Source organism: Microtus oregoni, unplaced genomic scaffold, assembly GCF_018167655.1.
Source record: "Microtus oregoni isolate MIOR12 unplaced genomic scaffold, Mior012 000027F_ref0000203, whole genome shotgun sequence".
Lineage (NCBI taxonomy): Eukaryota > Metazoa > Chordata > Mammalia > Rodentia > Cricetidae > Microtus > Microtus oregoni.
Window position 1 is genome coordinate 27,910,909 of NW_024543086.1, and position 12,135 is coordinate 27,923,043.

The 12,135-nt window shown below is 49.6% G+C and overlaps 1 protein-coding gene across 1 annotated transcript in view; it reads right to left on the minus strand.

The window, feature by feature from the left end:
- Positions 1-201: 201 nt before the first annotated feature.
- Emp2 (epithelial membrane protein 2) overlaps positions 202-12,135 on the minus strand; it is a 46,141-nt gene continuing 34,207 nt past the window's right edge. Inside the window, exons 2-5 of the mRNA XM_041676703.1 lie at positions 11,120-11,262; positions 6,063-6,168; positions 3,542-3,688; positions 202-2,756 (exon numbers count right to left, since the gene is read on the minus strand). Of these exons, the coding sequence (XP_041532637.1) occupies positions 2,569-2,756; positions 3,542-3,688; positions 6,063-6,168; positions 11,120-11,197 (519 nt within the window). The 5' untranslated portion in view covers positions 11,198-11,262 and the 3' untranslated portion in view covers positions 202-2,568. The remainder of the gene's footprint in view (positions 2,757-3,541; positions 3,689-6,062; positions 6,169-11,119; positions 11,263-12,135) is intronic.

Genomic DNA, 12,135 nt, shown 5'->3' on the forward strand with positions numbered 1-12,135 from the left:
AAGGGGTGGCTGTGTGTAGTGAGTCTACATTTGGGCAGAGTGGGTCCACATCCAGCTTCAGCCCACAGGGAACATTCTAGAATGTCAGCCTGTTTGCCTGGGTACACACAGGCCCACAGCCCTTGGCAGAGAGTATAAGGGAGCACGAGGCATCTTCTGCATCCAGGACCATGAACACACAATACACAAACATTATCTGAATTCTTTAAACAGAGACCCAAAATAATTTTAATGCAAATGACAAACATGGGTTAGTCTGTCTCTGTCACATGCCCCACCCATGAATTACAGTACTTTATAAAAATGTTGTAAGATGCGCAAACTAAAGTTCCTTTAAATACAGTGATGGGTTTGGTCCTAATCCATGCTTCTTGGATATCCCGGCTGACTTTGTCATTGTTCTTTGGTAACTAGTGATGAGCACCAATTTAGAGCTGATCCCACATAGGAGAAGGGTGGATCTGTTCTCCCTCACACCCTTTTCTCTTTCCTAGCACTCCAGATGCAGGGCACAGAGCAGGAGACAGGCACCTCTCATGTCACAGGGAGATGGCACCAAATGCTGGCCACAGTGGCAAGCAGAAAACCCCCATCCCATTCCCATCGCATCGGATGGTTTGCTTCTGCAGGCCTGGGCTCTCTGAGGTGGAAATTCATGTTTCATGCCTGTGGTTTGGTCTGTTTGTTTCTATCATGACTACCAGAACATTATTACAGAAAAGTCCCCAAGGGGAAGGTGTAGAGGACACTTTAGACAGGCCTCAGTGAGCCTGGGGAAGTTCTCCATCAAGGCAAGCGGTGGTCACCTGCCCTATCTCTGCCCCATGCCACCGTGGCACTCTCCCCAAGGGAAGGACGGAAAGGAGGATAGGAGAGCTGGAGGGAGGGAACAACCCCAGCTCCACTGGAACTGAGGTACTGATGATAAAGACCCCTCACAGAAGCTCACATGTAAACGTGTTTAAACAACGCAAATCTACACACCCTGTCCCAGAGTCGCCTCTCCGACTTGATGCTAACAATGGTGAAGGGTACCAAAGGGAGAAGGTTGCCATCTTAGAGTCCTTGGATTTCTAGTATGATCTTCTCATGGCCACATTTATCAGGACATTCTTACTGACTGGAGGGGAGCTGGGTTCTCCCCCTTGGGTGCCCATCTTGAGAGCCATGGCTCTGGGAATCCTTTCCTGCTGTCTCAGTGTGGGACATGTGGGATCCTCTACTAAAGTACCCTCCGGGGAAACCCCAATGAATGGCACCTGTTGAAGCTGAGTGGAACTCTGTCTAGAGTAGAGCAGTGTAGACGCCACAGGGCCCTTCAAGGCAGGCATGCAGAGTGGGCTTCCTCTCGCCCCGGGAGGTTTTGACTGGTGGCGTCGCTGCTGTTCCATCACAGGTGGCAGTGTTTCTGAGTGGTTCTGGTGTGTTCTTCACTGGCCCGAGTCTCATGAGGAATGGTTTGAAAGGTAACCTTTGCACCTGACATGTGGCAAGACCCATTCATGTTGAATGATAGGTAGATGAATGGATGGAAGACAGATCTTCTGAGTCTCCAGAAACAGGGGCCAATGGAGGCACCCACGTTAGAAAGAAGGGCAGGAAGGACAGGGCAGGGAGGAGGCTGCCCAGTCCTCCTCGTGGATGGAGGCTTATGGCCTGGGAGTACGGCACAAGCGGCCCAGATATAACCAGCTGTGAGAGAAGCTAGTGGGGGCCAAGATGTGGCTGGCAGTGGGGCCGTCTTTTGTGTGATGAGATTGTTAACATTTACAGGGCAACTCTACTCCCCTGGCTCTAGGACTCTTATCCCCAGTTTCAGTGCATCTAAGGATATTGCAGGGAGACCATCGGAAATTCAGACATACAGGTTCACCCCTTTGATGGATTCTGAGGGTCTTCGAAGTGGACCTGAGACTCTGCATGTAACAGATGCCCTAAGGAATTACCTACGGAGACTCAACATGACACCTAGGTTAAGGGTCACTATCCTTAAGGTAGACAGGCGACTGTCAGGAAGTCTGCATGATGACCTAACTCACCGCAGGGGGTCTGGGGCTCTGGGTCCCGGACAGACCGAAACCAGGGCTAGTCTTTGCCCTCTGCTTACATGAACTAGGGGTTAATATCTAAGGATATGTACTCCTCACTCGGGCCCCTCATCATCCCACCTCTGGCTGCCAGAGTGGAGTGGGCAGAGGGAAGGGGCCGGGGGAGAGGGGCAAGGCAGAAACCTACAGAGAGCCTGTGCCCAAAAACAGGCTTTTTCCACCTTTGCCCACACCCCACCCCAGGTCCACTGGGGAGAAGCATCCTGCAGATTCCACATTGCTGGATCTTGCTGGGCCTTGCTGAGACTCTCAGTGGGCTTGCATTCTGAATGCCAGCCTTTGTGGTCTGGTCTCAGACTCCAAGAAGGCAGAAACTCCTCTTTCTCTCTCTCTTCTTTTTTATAAAAGCTTTTAAAGGAAACAATATGTTTGCTAGAAAAACCACAAAAATGATTATATACAAAATGGTTATGTGAACGTGTATGCCATACTGTGGGGAGAGAGGCTGGCCTTCCGAAGCCTACTTGCGCTTCCTCAGGATCATATACATGAGACCACTGATGAAAGTGAAGGAGAAGGACACCCAGGCTAGAATGAAAGAGTAGCCATAGCTGCCTTCCTGCATCAGGTAATAGACCTTGTAGTTCTGTTGGTGAAGGTCTTGGCGCCGGTCTGTATAAATGGAAGCCCCGATCATGGCACATAAACCTGTCAGGAACCAAGACAGGGGTCAGATATATTGCAGACCATGGTGTAACTTGGAACTAGCCTAACACTTGGTAATATATTCCCACCAGTTTAAGATTCAGACCTTAAGTCCCTTCCCCAGCCTCCGAGAGCCCGTCTGGTCTGAGCCTGCACATTCTAGCCCTCACAGTTTCGGGCTCTTCATCCGAGGCTTCTACCTGGCACACTGCTCCTTCCGCTGTGTACCCAGACAACACACTGTAAATTGTGGTTGTCGTGCTCATAAAACCCACGCTCAGGCTTCATGCTTCGGGGACACCTTCCCTTACCCCCAACTAAAACCAAACTCCTCCATAGTAAGTGTGTGGCTCGCTTCTCCCTTCTGGCTGTTCCCCGACTTCTCTCCTCCAGTCATTTTGATGGGGACACAATGCAGGCACAGCATAAGTTACATAAGAAGAGCATGCGTGTGCTCCTTTCTGCAGGACGGAATCTGCTTGTACCTGCTGCTAATGGTCTGCTTGTTCTGAGTTAACCTTAACTCTAGATGTCATCCAAATCGGCTACTGAGAAGAAATGCAAGGCTTGGCGGCCTTGGTGCCTGCAGGAGAGCTGATGAAGAGGGAAAGGGGAGGCTTGGAAACAGGAGCTACCCAGCAAGAAGGAGCCCGGGGAAAGGACCAGAAAGCCCGCTTTGCTCTGGCTCCCAAGACTGCCAGCTACTGGATTAACATATGGTTTAAAGATTCGGTTCTCTACTTTTGTTTCTGCGGCGGGCAGTAGAGACTGCTTCCAGTTTCACTTACAGGACATGAGCTGGATGATGGCGGTTAGGATGAACCTCTCTCCCTGCTTGAGGCGGAAGAGCTGGAGCAGAAAGATGAGGAAGGAGAGGCTGCAGAGGATGGTGGAGAGGATCATGGTGGCCTGCACGGCCTGCATGATGGAGTAATCTGTGGGCAGAAGGCGAAGACATATCTGAGGACCGAGGCATCACAGAGGGGTCCCCGGACTGCCTACAGTCTGGCATGTCCATCCAACCTTTGGACACGGCAACACAATACTGCCGTCTATAAACCACACTGAGATCCGCACAGTCTTAAGGAAATTCACAGCATTGATTGGGCCCCCTCAACCCTAGCTTTGGGCTGCGGGTCGCAGATTGGATACACCTAGCCAGCAGAAGGCTCCCGCTGCTGTGGAATCTTGCGCCCAGCTCCCTCTAGTGTCCAGCCAGGCACTTGACCAAAATACCAATTTGGCCAGAAGATGGAGCCAGAACTCTGACTTCTGCCTTCTCTGGGTCGAACTTGACCTGTTTGGCTCAGGAACAGAAGTACAGCCCCGGAGCTCAAACTACAGCTTCCTTGCTTGCCTGAGGATGGCTGGAGGGAGCGCCGCTCGCAGAGGCCCGACGAGAAATTCACAGCAGTGGAACTTAATGCATCCCAGCTGTATGCACGTCAGGGGCCAGCAGAGAACGCCTGGCTCCGCTCCCTGGGGGACAAACATATTCTCCAGCACAAAGGCATCGCCTGACTCCACTCCTCAGGTGCAAGAAAGCTGCGGGAGCAGGGTGTGTGTGGCAGGGCTACCTGGGTAGGAACTGAGGAACGGGCAGACGGAACTTGTGGGGTGTTAAGAATGTTTCCTACTTAGTTTTCAATGGCGGCTTGCTAGGAAGGAGTATATAAAATTGTCAAAACTCATTGAGCCCAGGAGCCCTTAAGAAGTGTATATTCCCATGTTTGTTAATGACAGCCCTGTTCTAAAATCTATTATCAAACTTCACTGAGACAAAAAGAACCGGAACACTCATCTGGGGGCTTCTAGAGTCTCCTGGGGAATTTCAAAGTGGGCCAAGGTTGTGACCCTGTGTCTCTGAACATCACTTATTAAATTTTCCACGGAGCCACCAAGAATGGCTTGTTTGAGCTGCTGTTACTCTGGGGTGGGTGCCTAGAATCTGTATTTTTAGCAAGTGCCCCAGGTGCTTCATGCCTGGTGACGAGGCAAATGTAGAAACTGGTTTTGGGAGGAAAATGACTCTATACTTTTAGCATAGGCTTTCTTGGCATTGGATTGCAAAGTGTGCCACTGGCGGCTAGCTGTCAGTGAGGGCGAGGCTCAGCAAGGCAGGAGAGCAGAAACTCAGTGTGTGTGTGTGTGTGTGTGTGTGTGTGTGTGTGTGTCACCTTGCTGTGGCTTCTGCATTCCTGGAGGCCTCAGGAACCGGCTCACTCACAGGGTTAGCATCTCACAGCCCCTGCTAAGAGCCCTCCATGTGCACAGCTTCTGCATTCCTGGACTCAACAACCATTTTTGAGGTATGTGGATTGGGGGAGAGTCCAGAAAGTTCCAGAAAGCAAAATTTGAATTTGCCATGTTCCAGACCAGATCCACACAGATGAAATGACATACAGCGATTGTATCCGATGTCATAAGTCATCTAGAAACCAAAGCATAGAGGAGGGCAGGTATAGGTTGCATGTAAATTTGTTTCATTTTACATCCTTTGGGATCCTGGGGGAGGGGCAGAGGGCATCTCAGAGCCAGTCCTGCAGATTCAGACGCACAGCTACAACTGCATGTAGAGTGCTTATGTTTTTGTTTTAACACAAAGAGAACCGAGGACGGACGGGCTGGAGAGAGGTCAGCGGGTTACAGCGTCCGCCACCTGGCTAGACAACCTGAGTTATGGAAGGCAGAGAGAACTGACTCTCACGGATTGTCCTTTGATGTCCACGTGTGTGCCAGGCCCTTTGATGCAGCCAGTGTGGTCAGACTTCACCGAGGGTCTCTGGCTTTTAGTCTAGCATTTTCTCCCACTTTCATTAGACACCAGTTTACCACTGATGGTAGGACCGGAATGAATTAACATATGGAAATAAATTTATGTGTGGAAAAAGTCTGAGCTGGCAGGATTTTCTTTTTATTCAGCAAAGACTCAGGCAATACATAATCCAAGCTTCTGGTCACATTTCTTCTTCTTTTTTTTTTGGGGGGGGGGTTGTTCCTTTCACAACTCTTAAGATGTCAGAACCATCCTTAGCTCCTGGGCCATACCAAACAGGCCTTGGGCTGAATTTAGCTGGCAGGACACAGATTCCTGCAATAACATGGAAATAATCCCACATGGAGAGCAAGGAACACAAACAGCAGAGGCTGTCCTGACTGACCCTGGTTACCACCACAGCAGACTCTTCCCAGGGCGCATGTCAGCATGACGTGCAGGGACAGAGAGCAAGCGCAGCGCCCTAGGTCTGCTGAGGTGGTCCTGCCTGGGTCTGCCTGGGGCTGTTAGGGGGGCACCAAAGCTCCGCTCACCTGTGAACCCATCACTGCCACTCAGGTCGTTGATCTCTGTGCAGTTTGTATTGTTGATGCACACTCTCCAGATGTCCGCTGAGAAGTCTTCTCCAACCCACCAGGCCTGTAAAGGCAACAGGAGCTGCTGGTTAACGACTCAGACCGACCCCAGTGCTGCTGACCTGAGGAGTAAATGTGGGCCCTTCTCAGAGTCTCCTGGGGACTTCATTCAAGTGCACATTCCTAGTCAAGAGGCCTCAGGTAAGTTCTGAGTCTGTGCAGAGTCCCTTGGGATGCCAGGCTGCAAGTCCTCAGAAGGACCTGAGGTGGCCCGTGTTCTCATGACGTGTCGGGGGAAACACTGAGTTAGCAAAGCCATCGGAGTAAATGGAGACCAGTTCTACCAGAATGGCAGGGGCAATGTGTAAAAGAAAGGATGACGCCAAGGGACAGCCTGCTGCAGTAGCAAGGGAATGGAACCAGGCTGGACATCTGGATGCTGGAAATGTGGCACATGTACAAAATGGAACTGAAATAAAGCCATGACATTTGCAGGAAATGGGTGAACACACCAGGCTCAAGGAGATACCACACTCATGGTTTCTCTTAGATGAAGAACTAGATTCACAACTGTGTATGTGTGTGTATTTATGTGTGTGCTTACAGGCCATGGGACTAGGACTGGGGTCAGAGCCTGGGAGAAGACTTTAAAAAGGAGGGATATAGAAGTTAATGGAATTCACATGATCAGACAGCCGAAGGGGCTCACTGGGGAAGAAGGAACTAGCTGGAAGAGAAGAGCCAATGAGAACAAAGGATGACGTCACACCTGTATGACGGTGCCACGAGGAAACCCATTACTCTGTATGTTAACCCTAAAAATCAATTCAGAAAAGTATCCAAGGCCTGGCAAGAAGGCTCAGGGATGAAGAAAGGCTCTTGCTTCTGAGCCCGGTGACCTGATTTATTCCCAGGATCCACATGGTGGAGGGAGAGAATCAGTTCCAGAAAGTTGTCCTCTGACCTCCACACATGTGCCCCCTGCAAGCAAGGAATGAAAAATAGAAATGCTTAAATTTTTTTAACATTCAAACAATAAACAAATTAAAATGAAATGAAAAGGGGGGCATCCTGCGATGAGCGGAGGAGACTCCGCCTTGGCCCCAAGCCTTTATTTCCCCTTGCACTTCTGTTCCTGCCCCTTACCCTTGACGGCCCGCCTCCTAGGCTGGGTGCCTCCTTCCGCCCACTGGGCCCACATACACCCCCGTGTTCCCACTTACATCCAGCCTCAAGGGCAAGCACAATTTCAAGTACATACCAAACACAGGCTGACTCACCGGCTGGCACACCTCTGTCCATCATCCAGGTGCCATGCTAATATAAACACCTGGGTGTGGGAGCGCATTCCAGCACTCCCCCCGTACCCCTCCTCTGTGCCCATCCAACCCTTTCACTAAGTCTGAGAAATCTCTGGGATCCTAAAGGACTAGCTGCAGGAAAGACACACACACGTGCACACGCACACACACACACTCTAGAAGAACCTTCAGTTTATGTTTTTCACACTGTAGGCCCTTTCCTTGGAGACTCCAAACACTTCAAATCAACACATCTATGTGACCGCAGCCTGGGCCACTCAGCAGCTCAGCAAGACCCTCGAGGAGGCTCTGCTCACATCCTCCGGCAGAGCCTAACGAGGAGCCTCTGGGATGGTTCAAGTCCTCGCTCCACCTCTTACTACAGTGTACATTCTGGCAAGGGCCAGAACTGACTGAAGGTTCAGTCCCATCTGGGAGCCTTGGAGCTATCAGAGGCAAGCCCCTGCCTCCTGGATAGGCCGAGATGATGCACACAAGAAGGCTAAATTGCCAAGGAGATCGCTGGAGTGTCAAATGTAAGACTTAATGGTGCCACTGTTGTGATTAACCAGGAGGTAAATATGCAGGCAGCACTGGGGGCCATGTGCGCAGTGCACACCAGCTCTCGGGATTCAGGAATGTGGCTGTCCACTTGGTTAGACTAAGGGATGACTAGAGGCTAATCACACCTCTGGGAGTCTGTGACGGATTTCCCAAGAGAGCTGACATGGGAGAGTAATGGGAGAAAACAGACACCCCCGCATTGGGGCAGTGCTATCTAACCAACGAGCTGGGGGCCTGGATGGGAGGACATTGGAGGAAGGGCAGTGCAGTTCATGTATGTGTCTGTCTGGTGTGGTGTGTGTGTGCGTGCGTGCAGGTGCTTTTCTCCATGAGTGATGCTGTCTGTCACTGCCTCCATCCTTCACTGCCATGGGAATGCAGTGTCTTCAGCCATCCATTACTGGCTGATGACCTGTTCTCCATTTCTCCACACTTCAGTGTGGCATCCGGCCTTGTGGACTTAGCCGCTCTGGGGCTCTTGACCTCTCTAGTGTGAACGCTGCTGTTGGACCACTCCGCTCATGTCAGTCCATCTAAAGCTCACATACACAACGCTCGCACAGCAGACAGACACACAGCATGTGCGCGCACACACACAAACACACACGCACACACACCAAATAGAGGCATACTACATATATCAGACAGATACACACACACACACACCAGAGATAAACCATAGTAGACACACACCACACATACACACACCAGATAGCTACACATATACCACACATAAACACACACATACATATCATATAGATATACTCAATACAAATACACACACAGACATATCAGACACACACCTCACACACACACTCTTATAGATTCCCAACTGGTTGGCCTTCTGAGCAGTTTTCTTCCTCTTAACAGTCTCTGTAGTTTGAAATGACCAGAGGAAGCCAGGCATTGGGGACAAGACCAGGTCTCCATTAGAAATATCACCTCCTGCCTGGGGCAAGGGACTATCAAATACTCCCTTGCTAATACAGCTGCCAGCTGGACCCTGAAGGAACAAGTTATATGTCAGGGGCCTGTGGAGAGTTTAGAAAGTTACACTCAGGAAATTTGATGGGGAGTCTGTAAGTGGGCAAGTAACTCAGGGCCTGGCTAGGAACACAGTGCTTGGTTAGTAACACAGAGCCTGGCTAATCAGAAGATGCAGGGGACACGGAGGAGGTGGCTGGATTGGTCATCCAGGCTGATTTTGTTTCCTGCAGGACAGCTATGAACATCTGGAGAAAACATCCCTTCGACTATGAGTGGATCACAACCTAGTGATGAAGGCCAGGGATGTTGCTAGACCACTGCAAGGTGCAAGATGTCCTTGGCATGAATGATCATGCCATTAGCGACCGTGAATAGAGCGGCAGAGATCATGGGTGTGCAAGCAGCCCTGTGGTAGGATATAGGCCTTTGAGAACACACCTTCTGGGTGTGTAGTATGGTTAGGGGAGTGGCAGTGCTAATTTTAGTTAAATTTTACCTTATTTAAAAAACAATCAGGACACACAGCATTAGGTGTCACTCTGCCACTGTCAAAATAAGTTTGTTTTCCCTGCTTCTCCTTTCCGTTTTTTCCTCCATCCTCCTGCTCCGCCCTTAGCTACGCCCACATCCATAGCATCCTTTCTCTTGCACCTCGCATGTCCTGCCATGCTCCCTCTTTACCTCCTTACCTTTGAGTGGGTTGTTGTTTGTCCTAAAAAAATACTTTGACTATTTCATACATGTATACAATGTGTTTGGGGCCCTTCGCCCGCATCACTGTCTCCTCCTCCTCCACTCTCACAGAACCCATTTTCCTCCAGCAAGTGCCATCACGCTGTCGTGTCTTTCCCACTGAGTTATCTGGTGGTGTCTGTGTGAGCATGGGTCATGGTTATTTGCTGGCACACAGGCAGCTTGCCAGCAGCTACACCACCGAAGAGAATGCTGTCATTTGTTTTCTTGATGACAGTCACTCTGATAGGGGTGAGATGGAATCTTATAGGAGCTTTAATTTGCATTGCCCTGATGGCTAAGGATGTTGAACACTTTAAAAAATATTTACTGGCTGGCTACATGTATTTCTTTATCTTTGAAAACTATTTGTTCAATTTGTTGGTCCATTTATCAACTGGTTGTGTGTGTGAGTGTGCTTGTGTGCATGCGTGTGCGTGTGCACGTGACTGCTTGTGTGAGTATGAGTGTGTATATACTTATACACTCACTCTGTAGACCAGGTTGGCCTCTAACTCACAGAGATCACCTGCCTTTGCCTCCTGAGGCTGGGATTAAAGGTATGTGCCATCACTACCCAGCAGATTTTGTAGTTTTTTATGTATTTAAGATATTAACTCCTTGTCTAAAGCAAAAGAGGCAAAACCTTAGAAAACATATTTTGTATCCTAATTTTAAAAGCAAAATAGTAGCCGGGGAGATGGTTCAGTGGTTGAGGACATTTGCTGCTCTTGCAGAGGAGCCAGGTTCAATTCCCTGCACCTACATGGTGTCTCACAACCATCTGTAACTCCAGTTCCAGGGGTCCAAAGTCCTTTTTCTGACCCCTTTAGGGCACCAGGCACTCAAAAGTGGTTCATAGACAGGCATGTAGGCAGAACATCCAAATACACAAAATAAAATAAATAAATTTAAAGAATAAAATAAAAACACTGAGTAGAAAAAAGGAATTAGGGGGCTGGAGAGATGGCTCAGAGGGTAAGAGCACTGGCTGTCCTGAGTTCAATTCCCAGCAACCACACAGTGGCTCACAACCATCTGTAATGAGACCTGGTGCCTTCCTTGCCAGCAGTACATTGTATGCTTAATAAATAAATAAATAAATAAATAAATCTGAAAGAAAGAATTATCTAGCTCTGAATGGCAATGGTGCCAAGGCTGAGAATGGCAGAGGGCAGGACTTATCCTTGGGACAGCTGGAAGACACGCATCACACCAGCTAGCCCAGGCTAGCCTCAGCCAAACCTGAGCACAGGATGCTCTTAAAGTTCCATCCGTGCCCAGGATGAGAGCACCCAGGCCTGGGTTGGGGAGATGCCTTAGCAGAGAGGACACCCAGAGATCACAGTCACACCCTCCCCATTCTCCACCCTGCTCTGTGGTCTTTGCTGCCCCGTGACTTCGGGGTGGTTGACGAGAATAGGAACTCACATTGTTAATGGTGGAAATAAACAGGAGTGCCGCACAGATGATGTGGAAGACGATGATGAAGGCCAGAATCACCAACATGTTCACAGGGCAGTGAAGGCCAGAGAGGGACGAAGAGCCAGAGGATGGCAGAGAAAAATCCACACCTGTCAACAACAAGACAAAACTCAAATCAACAACTTTTAACAGGATCTCAGAAAATTTAGGACAGCTCTTCCTGTTTTCTTGCCTTGAAGCCCAGAGGCTTTGCACTGCTGAATCCAAGTGGAACAGGAGGGTGAAGACCAATTAAAACCTCAAATTCAGAGCTGGGACAGTAGCTCAACTTGTAGAGTGCTTGTTTAGCGTGCATGAGGCCTGGGTTCGATTCCCCACCACTGCATAAAAATGGAGGCATATGCCTATAATCCCAGCACTCTGAAATGGATGAAGCCGCACCGTGAGTTAGAGGACAAAGGCCAGGCTGAGTTGCATGAGAAACTGTCTCAAGAGCAACGGGGGCCACACAAGTACCTGCTGCAGCAACAATGCTGGTCTGATGGCCTGAGCTCAATCCCGGAAGATACTCCACAGAGTTGTCCCCTCACCACCACATGTGTGCTGTGGCCTGCATGCCTACACACAGCACACAACAGACATGCACACATGTACATTTTGTTTTAGGTTTTGGGTTTTTTTGAGACAGGGTATCACTATGCAGACCAGACTAGCCTGGAACTCATGGAGATTCACCTGCCTCTGTGTCCCAAGGCTGGATTAAAGGTATATGCCACTGAGTTAAGCCTACATATACATTTGAAGAGTGTTGGCTCCTGACAGGTGTGATTTCATGTTCATCGCTGATCCCACAGGAAGACTACACCTCCCAGAATCCCTTGCACTTAGGGTGGGCCAGTGGAGCTAGGTGATGTTGAAGCCTCACACCTTGGACTGAGATTATGATTGACAAGACTCTGGGTGTTCCTGAGATTTCTGGGTTACTTTTAAAAACTGGAGTAGGACAATCTGAATTGTCCTAC